The sequence below is a fragment of the Peromyscus leucopus genome, chromosome 22 (genome assembly GCF_004664715.2).
Source record: "Peromyscus leucopus breed LL Stock chromosome 22, UCI_PerLeu_2.1, whole genome shotgun sequence".
In the NCBI taxonomy this organism is placed as follows: Eukaryota; Metazoa; Chordata; class Mammalia; order Rodentia; family Cricetidae; genus Peromyscus; species Peromyscus leucopus.
In genome coordinates, this window is record NC_051081.1 from 2,507,288 (window position 1) to 2,529,541 (window position 22,254).

At 61.4% G+C, this 22,254-nt stretch overlaps 1 protein-coding gene across 1 annotated transcript; it reads right to left on the reverse strand.

The window, feature by feature from the left end:
* Window positions 1-2,840: 2,840 nt before the first annotated feature.
* Window positions 2,841-4,594, reverse strand: LOC114685089 (branchpoint-bridging protein-like). Its single transcript, XM_028859695.2, has 2 exons — window positions 3,889-4,594; window positions 2,841-2,956 (listed from the first exon to the last, which is right to left on the reverse strand). Exon 1 carries the CDS (start codon window positions 4,585-4,587, stop codon window positions 4,087-4,089), a length of 501 nt encoding a protein of 166 aa, XP_028715528.2. The 5' UTR covers window positions 4,588-4,594; the 3' UTR covers window positions 2,841-2,956; window positions 3,889-4,086.
* Between the last annotated feature and the right edge of the window lie 17,660 nt (window positions 4,595-22,254).

Sequence of the window (22,254 nt, forward strand, 5' to 3'; positions counted from 1 at the left end):
ACAGCCGGGCTCTCTAGGCTCTGCCCTTCACCTGGCTGTGACCCTGGCTGCGACCTCCCTGGGCCCTGTGAATTCCACAGGGACACAGACCTCGGCTGAGAGCAATCCCCCTGCCTCCTCCTCCTGCCTCCTGGGTTCCGCAGTGGCACTGGCATCCCCAGGGAGATCAGGTGACGGTCGGCAGCCCGAGCTGGCCCGGTCCGGTTACTAGCTCCCCTTACAGCTCCCCCCAGCTGCCTTGCGCCCCACTTGGCAAAGGCAGGGAAGGGGACTCAGCCTCGCCCCGCTCAGCTCGACCCCCACCTTCCTGACTCCTCAGTACTGGGGCCTCAGTTTCCCCGCCCACAAGACAGGTGACAAGTGTGATGGCCCTGCACCCACCCCCAGTCAGATATCCAAGTGTATACAAGTGTCGCACAATGGTTGCTTAGCTGTGAGGAAGTCTGAGCTTCCTCTGGGGAGCAGTCACTGCTGTGTCCCCAGAACACAAAGCCAGCATACAGCAGTCACTCAATAAATACCAAAAGCGCTCTGGCACAGGCATGCTCACTCCAGACTTTTTGGTTTTTTGAGACAGGGTTTCTCTGCATAGCTTTGCACCTTTCCTGGATCTCACTCTGTAGCCCAGGCTGGCCTCGAACTCACAGAGATCCGCCTGCCTCTGCCTCCCGAGTGCTGGGATTAAAGGCTGCGCCACCACCGCCCGGCTTGCTCACTCCAGACTTTCTGAGCACTGACTGTATACCAGCACAGTCAAGGATACAGCCGTGACCCATGTCATACATGCCCAGGCCTTGGCACTACGGCGGCAGGTATACAGAAAGTAGTCAATAAATGACGTGCAAGCTCCCCACAGGTGTGAACCCACGTCACCGTTTACATACCAGCCCTGGGATACAAAGAAACCCCAGGGCTCAGAGAGGTTGCACCACTTGGCCTAGGTCACACAGCACCACCCCAGAGTGAGGGGACCTTGTCCTCCGGGGACCTGTGAGCCCACCCTGATGCACACCTGGGACATGCAGGGTGACAGGCGCCAGGGCCTTGCAAGGACTGTTGGGAGCAGGAGGTGAGGAAGACAGGCAGAAACAGGTCCCTGGGGAAGACCCTGGGGTCAGCGTGGACCCGAGGCCCCACGTGACGGCCCATGGTGGAGGTCAAAGCTGGGGTCACCGTGCTTGTGACCTCAGGATCGCGGACTGGGCAGGACCGCAGCACCCCAGTCCCAGCTCCGGGTCTTCCCAGCACCTGGGAGTCAGACCCTCTGAAGGGGGTCCACACAGACACTTATGCAGCGCCTACTGTGTTCCCGGCTCACCTTTGGAGCGCCTGCTGTGTTCAGAGCCCCGGGGTCGTGTGTCAGAGGACGTCTACCTCGGTCTCTGGCACAGCGGCTGCCCGGACTGTTCGCCATCGCCGCTGAGCAGACTGAAGCCCAGGATGGGCAGGGGCCCGAGATTGCACAGCCAGGAAGTGGCCACGCTGCTGCCCACGAGGACGCACCGAGGGCTGAGACGTCCCCAGCTTATGGGACCCCAGTGCCCACACTCCCTGCAGCCCTGCCCAGCTACTCTGCTCTTCTCCCTCTGCCCCAGCCACGGGGGCCTCTCCACCACACCAGGCTGCACCCTGCAGCTCGAGCACAGCCTGGACCCCTGCCCCCTGCCCCTGGCCATTGGCTTTGCTTCATTTGTGGGGAAACTGAGACTCTGAGGGGCCGGGTTTGATCCAAGTGCTGTCCCGGGGCTGGGGGCCACATCCGGGGAAGGGAATCTCTGCTGCCTCCAGTGCAACTATCGGAAAAGACATGACCAACTCCTACATATCCCTCACTGCCCTAGCTGCAAGGCCCCTGCTCCATGTGCCTTCCCTGAGCCACAGCTCAGAATCCAGTTCTCCCTAGCTTCAGTTGCTCCCTCCACTCCAAGCTCCAACAGTACACAGCAGAGTGAGCCAGGATCTGCCTCAGTTTCCCCTCCCATGGCCTGGAAGAGTTCTGAGGAACAGATAGACAAGCTCTCTGTGCAAGACACAGACCACAGCACGCAGGGGCCACTGGGAATGTCTGTTGACGGACTGAATGACTTCCCTGATCACTCAGGGTCCCCCTAGAAGCCCATCATCCCCCTCCGGGCCTTTGAAAGCCTTCAGGAAGTTTCTTGGGGCTGAGCCAAGTGCATCCTGGGAAACGTAGGCTGCAGACGTCCCGGCCTGCATCTCACCTGAGTGAGGGGTCACCCACCCACCCCGGCCCTGGCCTGCATCTCACCTGAGTGAGGGGTCACCCACCCACCCCGGCCCTGGCCTGCATCTCACCTGAGTGAGGGGTCACCCACCCACCCGGCCCTGGCCTGCATCTCACCTGAGTGAGGAGCCACCCACCCACCCCGGCCCTGGCCTGCATCTCACCTGAGTGAGGGTCACCCACCCACCCCGGCCCTGGCCTGCATCTCACCTGAGTGAGGGGTCACCCACCCACCCCGGCCCTGGCCTGCATCTCACCTGAGTGAGGGGCACCCACCCACCCCGGCCCTGGCCTGCATCTCACCTGAGTGAGGGTCACCCACCCACCCGGCCCTCCGCGAAGGGGCAGCCGCGTCAACGCCTGGGCTCCCAGCGGCTCTCAGAGCTCGCCACGTCTCCCGTTTCTTTATAATCCCCCTGGCTCCCCCTGGCCCCGGAGCGACGCTCCCACTTCGGAAAGTTCAGGCGCCCTGGGAAGTCCCCCCACCCCCCAGCGCAAAGCTCCCAGCTGCCCCTCCGGGGCCACACCCAGGGTCAGCTCGGGACACTCGGCTCCCCTGGAGGCGCCGGCCGGTCACCTTTCGGTCTGGCTCACCTGTCCGCAGGCTGACGTCACCTCCTCCAAGGGCAGCTGCCTGCCTGCCCTCTGCCACAGACAGACAGACGGACGGACGGACGGACGGACGGGGGAGGGCTGGAAGCCCCGGAGGACCTGGGGCCCCAGGACACGCAGCGGAGGAAGAAGCCGGCAGGCGGGTCGTGAGGAGGGTGCACAGAGACTGACCTCCCGCCCCAGGACACACAGCGAAGCTAAAAGTTCGAACCGACTTCCCGCCAGGGCCCCAGACATCCAGGGCCACCTCGGAGGGGACAGGGACGCGAGAGCGCTCGGTTTCCGGTGGATGGAAAGAGCGGATCCCTCACTGGCCGAGGAACCCATGGCCTCACAATACTAGGCGGTCCCAGCTGTCGCTCAGTGCCTCGGTTTCCCCACTGTTTCTTGGCCCCCAGGCTGCCATCTACTCAGCCCGAGACTCCCCGGCAGGGAGCAGCGGCCCCCACCTCTCCGCCCCAGCCAGCAGGCCGGACAGACGGCAGCAGGCTCTCCCAGGTCCAGGCCTTGAACCCGGGCCCTCCCCGCCTCTAACCTCTCAATAGCCTGAAAGCAATCGTGCACCCTGAAAATCTGCCCGTCTCCCGAGTCCTGGGCCCCAGACAGAGAGCCAGGCAGCAGCAGCTGCCCGGTCCCTCCGGCCATTCTGTCCCCCAGGGCCTCCTCCAGCCCCAGCTTGCTGGGCTGCAATATTGGGGTTCCCAACTCGGTGACACTCAGCTCGGGGCTGGGGTGTCTGGCGGCTAAAAGATAAGAACCTGGAGGTGGGTGCCACAGACCTCAGGCGGGTGACCGAGACCTGGGGGAGAGACTACACAGAGCTCAGGCGGGGGACAGAGACCTGGGGGGGAGACACAGAGCCAGGGGGGGAGCTGGGGGGGAAGACACAGACCTCAGGCAGAGTGATAGCGACTTGGGAACCTCAGTGACACAGACCTGGCGCGGGGCAGGCACACAGACCCCAGGGCGGGCACACAGAGACCTCAGGCGTTGGTGACACAGAACAGACCTCAGGCGGGGGTGACACTGACCTCAGGCGGGGGTGACAGACTCCCAGCGGAGAGGAACTGGGATCCACGAGTCCCTCCCGACCTCAGGGATGTCGCAGGCCTAGAATTCGCCATCGGAGGCCCGGGTGGGGGTTCGGCCTGGCAGCGGCTCTGGGGAGGCGCCCCAAAGTCGGCGGTGGAGAGCAGGATGCGGCACGTGACCCCCGCCCCAGGGACCAATCAGCGCCTTGGTCGGCCGGGGGGCCACGGTGGCACCCACTCCGCGCGGCTGCTAGAGACGCTCCTTTGTCCCATTGTCGGGCTTTGGGGGGGCCTTGGCCGCCCCCCTCCGGGCCGCGCTGCAGCGGGGGCGTTGGCCGCGGCCTGTGTTCCCCCCCCCCACTCCAGCTGCGCTGCCGGAGGGGACCCAAGAGCTCCGGGTGCAGCCGGTGCACGGGGCCGCGTGGGGACCCGCGGGAGGTCGCGGCTGCGTGTCCCGCCCCCTCCCCCACCCCCACTCGCAGGTCGTCGCCCCAACCATTCAAAGCCACCGTCGCTGCCCTGGCGCGACGAGCCCCGGCCTTGGCTGCAATCCCCGCCCGCTGCGCAGCCCGTTAGCCCCGCCCAGGGCGCTGGAGCGGCGACCGCACGCGGGGGGCCCCCCGGCTGGTGTCGCTGCACGAGGCGCCCGCGGCCTGTGCGTGCCCGGTGCGTGCGTCCCCAGCGCATCTGTCTCCGCATCTGTCCCCGCGCCCGTCCCCGCGCCCGTCCCCGCTGCATCTGTCCCCGCTGCATCTGTCCAAGGTGCGTCCCCGCGCCCGTCCCCGCGCCCGTCCCGCGCCGCGCCCGTCCCCGCACTCACCTCGCAGCGCAGGCCGAGCACCTGCCCGGCTCGGCTCCGCAGCGCCTCAGCCCGGGCTCCCACGCGCGGGCGGCTCCCGCGGGGGCGCAGCGCGGTGTCCGGGCCGGGGCCGCATCTCCGCCGCCGCCGCCGCCGCCGCTGCGACTCGCGGCTCCGCCACCTCCGCCCCCAGCGCCCAAACCCGGAGCCGCGCAAAACGCGGCGCGGATCGGCGCGGAACGGAACGGAGCGCGGCCAGGAGGGGCGCCTGCGCCATCCCCGGCCTCAGTTTCCCTCGGTGCCTCGCACCTCTCCCCACGGGAGTGACGCTGAAGGCCGTGGGGTCCCGCACTGAGCAGGGCATCTCCAGTATACAGTAGGCGCTCCATGGATGCTTTGCTATTATTGTGTGTTTTAGTGAGTTTCCAGTTCATCCGGCCCGCCACCCTCCCACAGGAACTTCGCGCACGCGGGATCGGGTCCCACGGCCCCTGCGGACCTCACGACATCACTGAGTCAACCCCCCGGGGTCTCCTTTATGTATTTATATTGAGTAAGGCGGGATCTCCTGTGGAGTCCAGGCTAGCCCGGAACTCAGAGTCCGTGGACTAACGGCCTGAGCCGACACGCCCGCCACACTCACTGTCTGAGGGACCCCGGGACGGCAGGACATCTCTTTCCATGCCTCAGTTTCCCTCTGTCGGAAGCCCTCCCCGTCCCAGACGTGACCCTGAGTGCAAACCTCTCTCCCGTGGATCTGGGTACCGCTTTACCTCCTGGCATCCCCCGTATACAGCAAGCACTCCACACTGCCTTCGCTGTTGTGTGGAGTCAATCCTGCTCCTACCCCGGGGGACCCCCCAGCTGAGGACCCCCAACCCCAGGGACTGTGGGCTGTCTGGGAACAGCCCGGGGTGTCAGCATTTGAACCCTGACCCGAGGTCACTCTGAGGGGCTGGGCTCTGGGTCCCTGTGGCCCCCAGGCTGAGACCTCGCCACGGCCTCGGACCCGCGTTGCTGTCCCCAGAGAACCAGCCAAGACTCGGCTACTGTGGAGGCTGAGGCCTGCGTGGCAGGGCACGGGGCCAGACCTGGGGGTCTGCTCCTTGGCCTAGAATCCGTTCATCGGACAAACATTGAGCGCCAACTGTATCCTTGGTCCCGGAGGCCTGCAGGTGACCAGCGGCTGCAGAAACCCAGAGCTCGGCGGCCGCCTGGGGGCCGGGGGAGGAGGGGACACGGGGGGGGGTTGTCAGGGCACGGGGGGGGTGTCAGGGCACGGGGGGGGTTGTCGGGGCACGGGGGGTGTTGTCGGGGCACGGGGGGGGTTGTCGGGGCACGGGGGGGGTTGTCAGGGCACGGGGGGGGTGTCAGGGCACGGGGGGGGTTGTCGGGGCACGGGGGGGTTGTCAGGGCACGGGGGTGTGTGCGGGGAAGGCCGTCCCGGGGGGGGGTGCAGGGGAAGGCCCGTCCGGGGGGGGTGCGGGGAAGGCCTGTGGGGGGTGTGCGGGAAGGGCCGTCAGGCCGGGGGGTGTGCGGGGAAGGCCCGTCCCGGGAGACCTGTCTGGACAAAGGCCCATGGTCATGAATGGCGCCTCTTTCACAGACGGGACGGGGAGGTCACGCCGCCCTCCCCCACCGGCTCCGGCCGGTCTCGGCGCTGACCTGATGGCCGTGGGGCGTCGGGGAGGGGGGGGGCCTGGCCTGAGGCCTCCAGAGCCAGCAGCATCCCCCTCCCCTCAGCTGCAGGGCGGGCCCCACCCCCTGGGCCTCAGTTTCCCCAGCCTCGGCAGTGCCGGCGCTCCCGCCCTGCTCCGGGCTCGGAGATTCCAGTGCGGATTTTGGGGACGCCCGAGGCTGCCGACACCTTCCTTCTACCCTGCCTGGCTGCGGCCCGGGGGTGTTAGGGGGTCCGGGGAGACCCTGAGAGGGACAGTCGGCCTCGGAGACCCTGGACCCGGAGGCTGGGCCCGGGCACAGTGAGGACCCGCTCCGGCCTCCGCACGCCCCCCGTGCGCCCCTCTCCTCCTCGGCTTGCTGTGTGACGCCAGGCAGCTCTCTGACCCTCTCTGGGCCCATCTGGAGCTGGGCAACCAACTTGCCACGGGCCACCTGGGTCCCTTTCCCGGCAGTCCCCTGCCTCAGTTTCCCCCTCTATGTCAGGCACACTTTGAGCCCAAGCTTGGGGTAGTGAGAGGGAGGGTCATCGTTGCTCCACGGCACTCAGTGTCACTCCGGGTCCGGGCTGTGACCAGGGAATCCCCCCGGGGCTGCCCAAAGGGCAGCTGCGATTGGCTGAGGCCTCTCATGACGTCAGACCCTCCCTGACGCCCCCTCCCCCCCGGAGGCACGTGGGGGGCGACGGCCGCGGGGGAGGGGCCCGGGTCGGGCGCGTTGGGGTGTCCCCCCAGCCCGGGGTGGCAGCTGAGAGGCGCAGACGCATGTGCGCGCGTCCCCCGGTTGTGTCCCCACCCCCCGGGGCTGCAGCTGCTCCGGCGACAGATGCGCCGCTCAGGCCGCCCAGCTGGTCCCGGGGCTCACGCGGCCCGGGTGGGGGAGGGCTGCGGCGGGCTCTGACCCTTCCTTGCCCCTGTCCTTTGACCCCCGGGGCAGGGGGTCCCCTTGGGGACCCTCCCGTAACCCCCAGGCCCCTCCTGGGGCTTCTTTCGGTGTTGGGTGACGCGGGGGAGGGGGCGGGGGGCTCGCGGAGCCATCAGCAACCCCGAGAAAGGCACAAGACACCACCAACAAATAGCAAGACAGTGCCCTGGGGCGCACAGAGTCCTGACGAAGACGGGGGGCCTCTATTAGGCACCTGCTGCATGCAACTCCAGGATCCCTGAGGGCAGCCATTGTTACGCGCTGAGTGAGGACATTGAGACCCGGGGCCATGGGGTCCAGATCCCAAGCCCGGCTGTTGAGAGGAGTGTTCTTGGGGCTCCCTGTCTGTCTGGCATGTGGGCCCGGCCCTGCTGCACCCCTTCTCCCTGCAGACCCAGCTCCCGTGCCCCCCCTTCCCCTCGGCTGGGCCACCCAGGTTTGTCCCCACCCCAGGACGGGGAGGGGTGGGGTATGGTGGGGTGGGCCCAGGTCTGCCCTGCCCGCTGCTGTGTCCCAGGGTCTGTAACGTGTCCTGGTCAACAGTAGGTAAGTTATGAATGCTGTCAGGACCTGCCTCCTTGCATTGAGGGGGAAACTGAGGCCCAGTTGGCCCTGGGGTGAGCCGTGAGCCACCGACTTGCCTCATCACTAAAGCGAGGCAACAAAGGGGACCTTCTTGCCAAAGGTGAGGGGGTATCCAGTGAGACCACGGTTTCAGGAGCACTTACTAAGCACCTACTGTGTGCAGGACCACAGGTATACTCAGGATATCTCGGGGAAGCACTTTATTGAGCACCTACGGCATACAGCCCCGTCCAGGTGCTTTGCTCACTCAGATAACCCTGGGAGCACTGATTGATGGCCTGCGGTGTGCACTGTAACCAAGGTGCTTTGTGGACTTGGAAAACCTTGTGTGCACTTCTTGGACACCTACTGTGGCTCTTTGCACACTGGGGTGAGTAAGCTCTGGAGACCTACTGTGTGTGTGCACAACCCTGGGCGCTTTGCACATTTGTAGCTCGCTCGGCAGGATTCAAACCCAGGACAGAGGCCTTGGCTGGTCTGAGTCCTGGTACAGAGGGAGGATGTGTGTGAGGCTGAGCTGTGTGAACTGCCCTGCCAGAGCCCCGGGACCCTCCTACCCCTTCCTCCCACCCCCATCTCCCTGCCCCACCCCACTCCCGCCCGGCGCCTCCTCTGCAGAGCTCCCAGGGAGTCAACGTGCTCCCTGCATTTGTGCTCTAACCAGCAGAGTCCCCAGAAAGGCCCAGTACTGCCCTGGGTGGTCCTCCCCCTCCAGGCTGCATCTGCATATGTAAACGAGGCCAGAGGCATCCTGGTCCCCACAGCTGAAGGGACAGGGATATCCTGATAAAGCCACCCTCAAACTCTCCAGGACCTATCCTCACTCTGGGAGGGACAGTCACCCCTGATCCCTGTGGCTGCGTCCTGTCTCAGGGCCTCTGCACACGTGGAGCAGAGGTCGAGTGGTTAGAGGTGAGCACGCAGGAGGCTGATTGACAAGAGGTCATTGCTGAAGATGCCCAGCACACAGTAGGTGCTCAACTGAGATTCAGTTTCCTCTCGCCTCTGTATTCCTCTGAGGCTGGGGAAGGAGCTCAACCACAGGAATACTACGCTGTCAGGAAAAGGATGGGAAGCTGGCATGGCCCTGACATGGGTGGCCTGCCAGGGTCCCACTCCCAGGAGGTCCCGGAGTCCTCAGAGCCCCGGAAGGGGTGGCAGCCGGTGGAGAAGGCGAGATGTGGAGACGGCTGTGTGAGTGTGGGCAAGCTGGGTGCTGAGACATTAGTTACCCGCTAAGATCCGGGTGGGGAGGGGGGGCAGCTGCTGCAAACAGGGCGCAGGTGCCAATGACCTCACCGTGTGGCACCTGCCACCAGGCCCCCGCGGGTCACACTGACATCAGCATGTGTTGGGCCCAGGTGGCTCTGTGCCCAGGTCCACACGCCTCTACAAACCCAGCTAACTTGAGTGTGCACCTACTGTGTGCTGGGCACACGCTGTCCTGACAGAGCTCAGGCACCACCTATTCCAGGCACATGTATTGAGCACCTTCTGGATGCAGCAGAGGATACAGAGTGAAGGTCTCCAGCTTCCAGGCTCTGACATTCCAGGGAGACAAACGTGAAGAGCCAGGAGGTCTGTCCTGGCCTGTGCTGCAGAGCGGGGGCCAACACTACAGGAGGAGGAGGAAGGGGCGGGGCAGGGGGACTTTAGATGGGTGGTCCCAGCAGGTCACACTGAGGGAACAAGGAAGCAGAGACCAAGAAGAACTGAAAGTGCCTGAGACAGGGAAGCAGTTGTGCAAAGGCCCTGGGGCCTGAGGAGCCGGGGACTGCCTCAAACGAGGCCTGTGTAGCTGGAGCAGAGGGAGGGAGGGGATGGGGTGGGGCTGGGGGTGGGAGGATGGGCAGGAGAGGGGGTCCTCACCGGCTGGAACCACATGGTGGGTCAGGACCCAGAACCTCTAGAAAGGTCCGACCCTGCACTGCGGTCTCCTCACAGCCCTGGGCCAGCCTGGTCCAGGTCTAGAGGGTTTTAGCACACACTGGGACCAGGTGGAATGTGAGGTCACACTGTGTGCAGTGGGGTGCCCCTGCGCCCTGGGCTGCTGAAGTCTGGAGTCACCCCATGTGGCAGATCCTGGGACTGTGGGAATTAGGGGAGAAGCTGGAGTCCTCAGGACCCCTACAGTCACTCCCAATAGCCAGGCGGATCCCCAAGGCCTCAGCCTGCTGCAGACTGCAGACTGAGGCCCAGAGGCCTGGGTCCCCTAGGCAAAGGGGTGGGCCCGCAAGCAGACGTGGCTCATTTGCATAAAACCTGCATCAATTAGCATATTTATTACAAGTGTCCACAGGCCTTAGGCAAACGGTTTCCACAGGAGTGGGAGGAGCCTACACACCCACCTGAGTTTGCAGGTGGGGAAACTGAGGCCCACGGTAGGGAGAAATGCGCAGGACATAAGAGAAAGCCTAGTGAGAATTACTCCTCTGGAGGCCAAGAAGGATGTCAGCCACTGTGACAACAGGAACATCTCTGAGGTGGTGACATTTGAGGATAAATGTCCAGAGAACCCCCGGGGAGGGGGTTATTCCAAGCAGAAGGCCCCACCCCAGCAAAGGCCTGGGGTTGGGGCCTGAGGGCCCTGCAAGCCCAGGGGCAGGGGACTACCGAGGCAGGGGACTACCGAGGCAGGGACACAGCTGTGTAAAGGTCCGCAGCCCAGGACAGAAGTTCCTGAGAAGATTCCAGAGAACTGAAGACTTTCTCTCCTCACAGGTGCCCAGCAGGAGGAGGGGAAGCAGGGTGGGGGGGGAGGTGCGCTCTTAGGGGAAACTAAGGCACTGTCCATTCCCTGTTTTGCAGCAGGGATCCCTGGGGCAGAGGTGGGGAGCTGGGAGCCCAGGAGCCTGGAGGGGGAGGCAGCTCCTCTGTGCTGTATTTATAGATTCCGTTTGATGTCCCCACCGTTCAGGGGCTGACCTGGTTCTCGGCAGCTGCGGGAAGGAGGGAAGAAGGAAGGTTCTGGAAGCTGCTGCTCAGAGGAGAGGAGGAGGAGAGGAGACAGGGAGGGAGACCAGGTACACCCAGGGTGGGGGCACGGGGCCAGCCTCAGTTTCCCCCTTTGCAGTATGATTTCAACATGCTAATTTTTGTTTGTTTGTTTGGTTGGTTGGTTTTTGAGACTGGGTTTCTCTGTGCAGCCCTGGATGGCCTGGATTTCACAATGTAGCCCAGGCTGGCCTTGAACTCAGCACTGCCTCTGCCTCCCGAGTGCTGGGTTAAAGGCCTGTGCCACCACGGCTCTGCTAACACAGTGTTTTAACGATGCTTTGTGTGTTGGGCCACGTCAGGAGATGTGTCTGGGGTCAGTTCTCTCCTTCCCACACGGGTCGAAGGAGTTGAACTCAGGTCTGGTGCTCGGTGTCAAGCTCCCTTACCTGCTGAGCCGCCTCCAGCCCTGATACAGAGTCTACTACAGGATTGGCCTGGGCCGGACTCTGCCTCCCTATGTAGCCAAAGCTGGCCTCCCCGCTTCCAGTGCTGGGTGAAAGGCACATGGCATGGGAGGGGACCCAGGGCCGTGTACACATAGGCGAGTGTTCTGCCCGCTGCATCCCCCTCTCCCACCCTCAGCTTCGCATTTTAGCCCAGATCTTAGGGCTGTGACATCAACCTTTGACACCACCAGAAAAGACGATGTCACCACCAGGAAGCTCTTGGTTGATCCCAGCAGTTCCCTGCGCAGCCCCTGAAGGGCTGTGTGACCTTGGGTTAATTGCTCAACCATTCTGGGCCCTGATTTCCTCTGGCTATGATTTTCCTATAAAAAGGGACTTCTCTGTCCTTTGACCTCACTTGGCTCTAGCAGGGAATTCGATGATTCTGGCCTTGGGTTCCCAGCACGCGGGAGGTGGAGGCAGAGAAACTGGTCCTTCCCTGTGCCTCAGTTGCTGTAGCAGTTCAAAAAAAAAAAAAAACTCAGCTTCACAAGAGAAGGATTTTATAGGGGATCCTTGCCAGCCACTGTGGACACACATTAACTAACATGACTTTGGGCGACCAGAGAGGTCGAGTCTGTTTCTCAGGGCCACACAACCAGGCAGGCCTGAAGGCTGGGAGCTGAAGCCAGGTCCTGCTGGCGTGTGGAAGTGAAGCTGGGCTCTCCGTGGGGTCAAGTGGCCGGCGTCGGGCCTCTGAGGACCTGGCTGGCGCCAGGCTCCAGGGTTAAGCCCCTGTAGCAGCTGGACTTCCGTGGACTTGTAACTCCCAGATCCCTGGAAGCACAGCGCCAGGTGTTCCGGAACAGACTCTCAGGCTTGACAGGCCACCGCACACGAGGAGGGACAGCTGCCGGGTCGGGTGGCCCCGGGGAGGGGCCACAGCAGGCAAAATGTTGGCCAGAAAACCAGGCCACAAGCACCCTCAGACACCTGTCCCCAGACTCCTTGTCCCTAGCCACCCCTGGAAAGTCAGTTCTGGTGACAACATTGGGGAGCATTTATGGAGCACCTAGTGTATGCCTGGTGCCCAGCAGAGCCCACCCTTTCCTAATGCACGGGTGAGAGTATGCGTGTGCCTGCGCGTGGGGACAGCAGAGGACAACCTCCGACGTCATCAGGAGTGAGTCTCTCCCTGGCTTGGGATGCGCCATGTAAGCGAGGCTGGCTGGGTAGTGAGCTGGACCTGTCTGTCTCTACCCCCAGGACTGGGATTCCAGGCCCGGGGTTGTGTTCTGGGACTGGGGCTCAGGTCATCGCTCTTGCACAGCACTTTGCCAGCCGCGTCCTCAGCCCCCCATGGGCACTTCTGCTGGACACTGTGCTGAACTCCCGTTTGCATGTGGAGCTAAGGCCTAGAGAACAGCAAACAGCAGGCCAGATCGGGGAGCTGGGCTTCTGCCCAAGGGCCTTTGTACTTCTGTTCTCTGCAATCACTGACGCTTTGAGCTCTCAGGTCAGGTAGAAAGATTTCTGGGGCCCACCACCTCCTGGACCCGCCGGACCCGCCTACCCAGGCGGTGTCCTCAGCCACCCCTCCTCCCCACATCTGCACTGGGGGCTCCATCATGGTGCTCCTGATCTCCCAGGTCCCCGTATCCTCCATCCCCAGCACAGATCTCCCAAGTGACCGGAAGGGGGGTGGGGGTCACCCGGGACCTGAGGATGAGGTCAAGGGGTTCCTGCAGAGGTTGGCTGGGCCATGCACCCCGCCGCAGAAGCGATAGTGTAAGGGCGCCCCAGAGCTTTGACTGCTCCTGTCACTCAACAGTCACCTGCTGAAGGGTGAGGTGGGAGGGGCCTCTGCAAGAGGCGGGGCCCGAGGGGCGGGACCATTAACGGGGGCGTGGTCTTGGGGCAAAGAGGGAGGGACTTCTCGGAGGCCTGGCTAGGGAAGGGGAGGGGTCCGAGGAGGGGCTCCGGTGGGGAGGGGCCCTGTGGTGGGGGTGGCGCTCCTGAGAGACCGCTGGAGAGGGGACCGGAGCCAGGGCTGTGGGCATGGGGACTCGGCGGTCATAGCGGGCCACATCACCCCGCTCCGTAAACACGTCGCAGGCCTCAGGGTCTCCCCAGCCCGTGCCCCTCCCCGCCGCGCGGGTCAGCTGTGGCCGTATTTATAGTGCGTGTCACTTCCCTTCCGATCACCCACCGGGGACCCGCCACACCTGTCCCCGCGCGCGCGCGCCGCGGGGGGAAGGGCGGCCGCGCTCCTCCCGCCCCTCCTCCCTCGCTCAACAGCCCCGGGACCTTTCCCAGGCCCCCTGAGGCCCCCTAGTGTCGCCAGTCCCCCCTCCTTCCGGACCTGACACATTGTCCCCAACCCGGGGTCCCGGCGTCTGGGCGGGGTGGGGGCTTCAGCCTGGTGCGGGGGCTGCCTGCTGCTTGCGGTCTCTGGGCAACGCTGGCTCGCAGCGCGCCAGGACACAGAGGCTGCGCTGTTCCCGGGGAGGGGACGGAAAGCTGGAGGTGACGGGGTGACAGCCTGGGAGGGGCATCTCATGCAGGGGTGCCAGAGCAGGGTCTGAGCGCCCCAAGTTGTGGGTAGGCTGGTGATGAGGCCATGGGAATCCTCTGCCATGCCCAGCTGTCTCCATTGAGGGAGTCCCCAGCTCCGCCAGCTTCCTGTCCTCCAGGCCTGCCTTGTCTCAGCGCGGCTGCCGCGGACTCTGCAGCTCAACCCATTGAACGGATCTGAAAACCAAGGCCTAGGAATGATGGCACACATCCATCATCTCAGCTTTTGGGGAGAGGGGCAGGAGTACTGAGTTGGAATCCAGCCTGGGCTGCCTATGCATTGAGGGAATAAGAAGGCACATTTTGGGGACTCCGGCGGGACACTGACTTCTGCTGGTTTCTCACCGAGTTATCCAATAGTTCCTGAGCCTCAGTTTCCTCTGGTATAACAGGAGCCACAGCCCCCACAGGAAGGGCAGTCAAGACAGTCAAGTTAGACAGGGTAGGACTCTGAGTAGAGTGCTTGCTCTCAGCACCCACAAAAGCCCTGGGTTCCATTCCCCAGCTCCACAGAACTCTGGAGACAAAGGCGGAAAGACCAGGAGTTCAAGGCCACCCCTAGCTATAGAGCGAGTTGAGGCTGCCCTGGACTGCCTGGGACTGTCTGAGAAAGCCACAGAGATACAGAGGACACTAGAGTGAAGCCTGGTGTCCTGGCTGTACAGCTGACCAGAGCCCGTGGATTCTCTACCTCAGGTTCCCCATCATTAAAATGCGTGCTGGAATTGTCCCTGTTTGGACAGGCCGTCGTGGTGACAGAGGAACAATTTCTCCAGTTGCTCTCCACCAGGCAGGCCAGCCTTCCCACAGCCACCTGTTTCTTCCACTCTTGCCAAGAGGACCTTGCTCACTGGGCAGCCGGAGGCTCGGAGGACCCCATGCCTCAAGGCTCAGTAAGAACACAGTTTCATGACATCCGCTTGACTTCCTCCTTCCTGAGAGTGGCACAGTGGCCCCTTACCTGTCCCATCTCTGTGTTCTCACTGCGTGGACCACCCCGGAGCCCAGCACTCTCAGGGTCAAACAGCAATAACCGCTTAACCACACAACAGACCCCAAGAGAGTCTGTCACCTCTCCCGACGCCCACCGGAAGCAACAGCAGGGTTCACGCTGCAGGCTGGACTCCAACTGATGCTCTCTCTGCCTTGGAACAGCAAATGGCAGTGGCGAACAGAAGGCTGGGCTGGCCTCAGCTCCTACACAGAGGCCAGGAATTGAGGAAGTCAGGATGGGCAGGGTCAAGGACACAGCAATTAGGAAGGAAAAGATGGGTATGGGGTCTTCTGCATCTGAGGTAAAAGACACCAGGAGGGGTAAGGAGAGCTGTGGATGATGGACAGAAGGAAGGATGGAAGGATGGAAGGGTGGGTGGGTGAATGCATGGATGGTGGATGGGTGGGTGGTGGATGGGTGAATGGGTGAATGGGTGGAATGGGTGGATGGATGGATAGATGGGCAGATGGATGGAATGTTGGATAGGTTAATGGATGGGAGGGTGGGGGGTCAATGGGGGGATGAGCAGATGGGTGGATGGGTGGGTGGATGGGTGAATAAGTGGATGAATGGGTGGATGTGTGGGTGTGTGGATGGTGAATGGATGGGTGGGCGAATGGCTGTGGATATTTTTGTGTGTTCTCATGGATAGGTGTTCCAGTGTGTTGGCTTTCTATCTGTTTAGGGAGCATTTAGCCTGGTGCAGTGTCTCAGGAGGTTCCCTGAGGCTGGTACCAGCCCCACATGCTGTCTTCATGGTGGTGGTTTCTTACAGAGGCCATCTGGTCTCGAGCAGAGTTCCCTATGGCCCCCATTAGTTTCTCTTTCAGAGAATGCTCATCCTAAATCTGTTTCCCTAGTGACACCCTGGCTCAGGGACCTGGCTGAGTTCACAGGAAAAGCAAACTCCGTCCCCCTGGCTGAAGCCTGCTGGTCAGGGCTCCTGGGACATGGTGGGGATCAGTGTGCCAGCTTGTGGTGGATGCTGCTACTGTGTGTGGTTACCACGTCAGAGGCGACCCCAAGTGACTAGCCCAAGCCTGGACTGAAGGGACTGAGCTACGGCCATTTGCCCTGGCATCAGGATGTCATTCAAGTGGATTCTAGAAACAGGAGATGGAGGAACCTTGTGGGTAGTTTTTTTGTTTGCTTGTCTGCTCAACTTGACCCAAGCCAAAGTCATCTGGGAAGAGGGAACATCAAATTGAGTAAATGCCTCTTTCAGATTGGCTTGTGTGACAGTTTCTCAATTAGTAATTGATGGGGAGGGCCCAGCTCACTGTGAATAATGCCATCCCTGAGCTGGTGGTCCTGCATTCTGTAAGAAAGCCATGGAGAACAAGCCAGTAAGCAGCACCCTCCATGGCCTCTGCATCAGCTCCTGCCTCCAGGTTCCTGCCCTGTTTGAGTTCCTGTCCTGACTTCCCCCAGTGATGGTGGGAAGGTTGTACGGTAAAATGAATCCTTTCCTACTCAGGTTGCTTTTGTTCATGTGTTCACCATGTCAACAGAAAGCCATTTAGGTCAGAAGTGTAGACAGCCAGTATGGACACATGGCTCTTCTAATTTAGCTGTTACAAATTGAGTCTTGGGAGTAGTCACTGCAGATGATTTGGGACTGATAAAAGACCTTTAAAGAAATAAGAGCCCTGAATGCTGTGTGCACTCCTGAGATTCGGGCTTCTAAATATACTTTTATTAGATAATAATTAAGATCATTATCCTAATGATGGTTATTATCAGCTTCTGATGGCTTGGGGCAAAACTCAAGTGGCTGCAGAGCCCAGCAGCTCTGATGGAAAAGCAGGCATCGGAGAGCTCGCAGCCCGAGGTCTGCTCAGCCCCAGGTCTCTAGCAGGAGGGGATAATTTGGTTCTGTGTGTTTGTGTACACATGTATTCGTGTAGGTGGCATCCAGACATCCTCACTGGGCATGCTCCTCAACACACAACCACCTTCATTTTTTATTTTTATTATTTTTAGTTTTGTGTGTGCCTGTGCTTGTATGTGTGTGTGCTTGCCTGCACACATGTGAACACCCTGAGGCCAGGAGACGGCTTTAGATCCCCTGGAACTGGAGTTACAGGCACCGTGAACCACCTGTGGTGGGTGCTGGAACTGAACTCAGGTCCTCTACAGAAGCAGCCACTGCTCTTAACCATTGGGCCATCTCGCCAGCCATTCCTCTTTTTAAAAAAGAATTTAAGTTCAGCATGCAGGGGCAGGTGGATCTCAGTGTGTTTCTGGCCAGCCTGGTCTACATAGTAAAACGTCGTGTAAAAAGATGATTCTTTTTATTATTCCACCTTATTTTGGGAGGCAGGGCGCTCATGAACTCAGAGTTCTGCTGATAGGCTGTACTGGCTGTGTCTGGTCAACTCCAAGTCCAGAGCTGCATAATCAGGATAAGTTAAGAGGGCTGGGGGTGTGGTCAGGTGGAGCCCCGCCCAGAATCCCCACTGAGGGGCTGGGGGCGTGGTCAGGTGGAGCCCCGCCCAGAATCCCCACTGAGGGCTGGGGCGTGGTCAGGGTGGAGCCCGCCAAATCCCCAGTGAGGGCTGGAGGCGTGGTCAGGGGAGCCCCGCCTAGAATTCCCAGTGAGGGCTGGGGCGTGGGGGGGGGGGCCCAGGGGGGGGGGGGGTCGGGGAGCCAGAATCCCCAGTGAGGGGCTGTGGACATGGTCAGGGTGGAGCCCCGCCTAGAATCCTCCCGTGAGGGGCTGGGGGCGTGGTCAGGGTGGAGCCCCGCCTAGAATCCTCCCGGGAGGGGCTGGGGGCGTGGTCAGGGTGGAGCCCCGCCTAGAATCCCCAGTGAGGGGCTGGGGCACTGCTCAAGAGTTAAACATTATGGTCATATTGGGTCCCCCTCATATATGTGATCTGTTAACAGAAAGGCTGTTCATTGCCTGTCTTATGATCCCAGGGATTTTACAGATGGGAAAACTGAGGCACACAGCAGTTCCATACCTGGTAGCATTTGAGTATCTGATTCTAGCCACACTGAACTTTGGCCTGTCCACGTGGGCCTGTGATCACACAAGTGTGCGTGCGTGCGCAGGAGCGTGTGTGTGTGTGTGTGTGTGTGTGTGTGTGTGTGTGTGTGTGTTCGCACGCGCGTGTGTGTGGCCAGCCAGGCAGGTGGTCCTGACTTGCAAGGAGGTGTCTATGGAGACCGGAGGCCCCACGGTGAATGGGGTGGTCAGGCCGCCTGGCAACCATCTCTGAGCCAGGTTTCTGCTCCTGCAGCCTGCTCCCCTCCCACACTCGGTTGGCCCAGGGCCAGCTCCTGACCTCGGGCACAGAGTCCCCTGGGGATTGGGCAATCAATTAGTGCTGGTCCTGATGTCTGAGGGAAAAGCTGCTGGGAAAAGTGGAGGGCAGTGCCTGGGGCTCAGTACTTCTGCCTGCCTGCAAGGCCAGGCCAGTACTACCCGTCTGCAGTGTCGGGGCTCAGAAGCCATGTGCATTTATTGAACACCAACTGCATGCACAACAGCAGCCTCCAGCTGGCCTTACCCAGCTCTCTCCCTCCAGGCTTTCAGTGACGGATGGAGGGGACAGAAGCATTCCAAGCCTCCTCTGTGAGCGACCAAGGCTGTGGTTTGATATCTGGGCAGCAACAGGATGAGGAGGAAGTGTAGGGGTGGGCTCCCTGGAGAAGGGACCGGTCACGTGACTCAGTCGGTGCCCATGCCTTCAAGAGGCCCTGGGTTCAATCTCGGAACCACACAAATGTGTGACATTCCTCTTCCATGCAAATGACACTCCAGGCTGGAGAGAGGTGGCCTTTCATCTGTTGTCTGGTGTCACCAGGGTCCTCAGAGGGGCCGGAAGGATAAGAAGTGAAGATGTTGGGAACAGCCTCCTGCAGGCTCTGAGGAGGGAGGAGGGAGCACAAGCCAAGAGACGCAGGGCAGACAGATGGAGAGGGACAGCGCGAGGGTCCCAGACTGCCTCCACCCTTCCTTTTGCTCCTGGCTTGAGTCTCTCCTCTACCCTCACCACCTGCCCCCTGAGAGCCTCCAGTGACAGCCACAGTCCCCACCTGGGGTCCCAGCTGCAGATTCTAGGCTGCACCGGAAAAGATCTTCTGAAAACTGGCACCTTCACCACCTAGCTGACCTAAGCTGGATCCCCGACATGGGGGGAGGACTCCACACAGGCCTGCTTCGAGACAGGCAGGCTGCATTCAGATGTTAAGACCAGGACACATTGATTCTCTTGAATGTAGGGTGCATGGTCCCTGCACCCTGAAATAGCTCTCCTCCAGCGTCTACATCCCCAGTAGTGGAGAGTTGTTTCCTTGAGTCTCAGGCCTGAAATTGCTTTGAGGCAGCTTCTCTGTGGCCACATCTAAGACATGTCACTCCCAAGACCACTAGTGAGCAGGGAAGGAAGGGGACTCCCCGAGGCAGCCACGGGGGACCTGGGGAGGCCATGGAGCAGCAGATGTGAGCAGTGACTTCACCAGGGACTGCATGTGGGGGCCTGGTCACAGACAGGAATCACGCAGTCAGGCTTTGGAAACCAAAGTCGGAGTTGATGCATTCAGAGAAAACAGAGCCCTGCCTGGAAGGTTGGAAGTGAGAAGCCACAGTGTTCTTCATCCCCATCCCTGGCCCTGGAAAAGGGTGGGATGTGAGGGCCAGAGCAAGGAGGCTAGGGCTGGCCAAAGACCTTAACGTTAAAGACTCACTCCAAGCCGGGCAGTGGTGGTGCATGTCTTTAATCCCAGCACTCGAGAGGCAGAGACAGGAGGATCTCTGTGAGTTCAAGGCCAGCCTGGTCTACAGAGTGAGTTCCAAGACAGGCACCAAAGATACAGAGAAACCCTGACTCAAAAAAGAAAGGAAGGAAGGAAGGAAGGAAGGAAGGAAGGAAGGAAGGAAAGGAAGAAAGAAAAAAAGAAAGAAAGGAAAGGAAGAAAGAAAAAAGAAAGAAAGAAAGAGAGAGAGAAAGAAAGAAAGAAAGAAAGAAAGAAAGAAAGAAAGAAAGAAAGAAAGAAAGAAAGAAAGAAAGAAGACTCATTTCATTAAAATGTCAAAGGCAGGAGGCAGAGGCAGGTGGATCTCTGAGTTCGAGGCCAGTCTGATCTACAGAGAGAGTTCCAGGTCAAGCAAGGCTACACAGAGAAATGCTGTCTTGAAAAGCATTTCAGCAAACAAACAAAACAAAAAGGTCAAATGCAAACGCCTCACCTGCAGGGACCAGATCCTTCTCCCTCTGCTCCGGCTACAGGGCGACCTGCATGCTCCTCTCACACACCAGGCTCCATCTTGCCCTAGGACCTTCCCCTGCGGCCTGGGGCAGAGGCCGGAGTGGCCGGAGAGGGAACAGGAAAGCTGGCAGGAGATGGAGCAGGAGAGCGGGAGCATTTCAGCCGCCTTTTCAAAGCTCTGTCAGCTAATGGGGCATGGGTCACTTTGTGGGAGCGGTGGGAATCTGGGTGCAGGTTGAGATGGGCTGAGTCAACTGAGTGAGGGGTAGTGGTGACGGCCTGGACATTGGGTGCTTTGAGGGATGGGAGATTGGTTAGAGGGACACAGCTTACAGCCCCACTCAAGTGACTTATCTGGCAGCTGTGGGTATTGAGGGCCAAATGTTTAGATGTTGGGCTTCAGGGGAGCCCCCTGATTGACAGAGGAGCAATGACAAGTGGAGAGGAATTATAAGAATCACTGTTACACCTTTACCAATAAGCAATCTTACCAAAATCCCTCTTTCATTTGTGATGGCAGCATACTATTCCACCGGCGGCGGGCGGCTCAGAGCAGAGTCCTTCATGCATCCCCGTTCCTGGGCAGCCAGGCTGTCTATCGCCTCAGCTCCTCGCTTCACAGAGGGTCGAACATCCTCAAAAGTGGTAGGTTCTGGAGAGGAGGCAGGCGGGGGCCAGAAGGACCCGAGAGTCCCCGCCTCCTGGGGTCTCTGCCAATCCCCTGGCACGGGAGTGTGGGTAGGCCGAAGGGAGGAGGAGGGAAGGGAAGGAGCGTGTGTCCAATGTCTAAGTTTGGGGTGACACGTTCCGTCTAGCGCGAGGGACTCTTCTCTCGAGCGGGATTTAAGGCAGGATGGAGGCAAAGGCCGGGGCTCCGACCCAGGACGAAGGCCCAGCCTGGGGACAGCTGCGTGGGGCTGAGCGGTCAGAGGCGGGACGGGAAGACAGTGGTGAGGTGCTCCTGGGCTGCGGGGAGGGATAGGGTGACACGGGGGCCGCCGAGGAGGGCAGGGGAGCCTCCGGAGCCCTGAGCCCGCACCCCGCCCCGTGCCCCCCTTCTCTCCCAGCTCCGCTCCCCACCGCCGGCGACACAGAATAGAACTGTGTTTTTATAACTTCTCTTCCCCCGGTGCCGACTCCGTGTGCACAGAGTTATATTTAAAAATCAGAGTGGAGAGTTGCTGAGGCTCGCAGCCGCACCCTTGGTGAAACGGGGTGCGGGGACCAGGTTTCTCTTCCTTCAGGGAGGTCAGGGAGGGGCGTTAGGGCTCAGAGACGCCAGGACCTGGGGCACATCCTTCGCGGTGGACTCGAGCAGCGCCCAAATCCTGTTCCCTGCCACCGCGAAGCTGGGGTGGGGAGGGGGGGAGGGGTGTGAGGGGCCCGAGCCTTTGACTACACGGTCCAGCGGGGTCCAGCGGGGGTCCAGTGAGGTCCAGTGAGGGTCCAGTGAGTCAGTGAGGGCCAGCGAGGGTCCAGCGAGGTCCAGTGAGGGTCAGTGAGGGTCCAGCGAGGGTCCAGCGAGGGTCCAGTGAGGGTCCAGCGAGGGTCCAGTGAGGGTCCAGTGAGGGTCCAGTGAGGGTCCAGTGAGGGTCCAGCGAGGGTCCAGCGAGGGTCCAGCGAGGGTCCAGTGAGGGTCCAGTGAGGAGGGTCCAGTGAGGGTCCAGTGAGGGTCCAGCGAGGGTCCAGCGAGGGTCCAGTGAGGGTCCAGCGAGGGTCCAGTGAGGGTCCAGCGAGGGTCCAGTGAGGGTCCAGCGAGGTCAGAGGGTCCAGCGAGGGTCCAGCGAGGGTCCAGCGAGGGTCCAGTGAGGGTCAGCGAGGGTCCAGTGAGGGTCCAGCGAGGGTCCAGTGAGGGGTCCAGTGAGGGTCCAGCGAGGGTCCACGAGGTGCAGGGTCCAGCGAGGGTCCAGCGAGGGTCCAGTGAGGGTCCAGCGAGGGTCCAGCGAGGGTCCAGTGAGGGTCCAGTGAGGGTCCAGTGAGGGTCCAGCAGTGAGGGTCCAGTGAGGGTCCAGTGAGGGTCCAGTGGGGGGGGGCAGGAGGGTCCAGTGAGGGTCCAGTGAGGGTCCAGTGAGGAGGGTCCAGCGAGGGTCCAGTGAGGGTCCAGCGAGGGTCCAGGAGGGTCGGAGGTCCAGCGAGGGTCCAGTGAGGGTCCAGTGAGGGTCCAGTGAGGGTCCAGCGGGGTCCAGCGGGGGTCCAGTGAGGGTCCAGTGAGG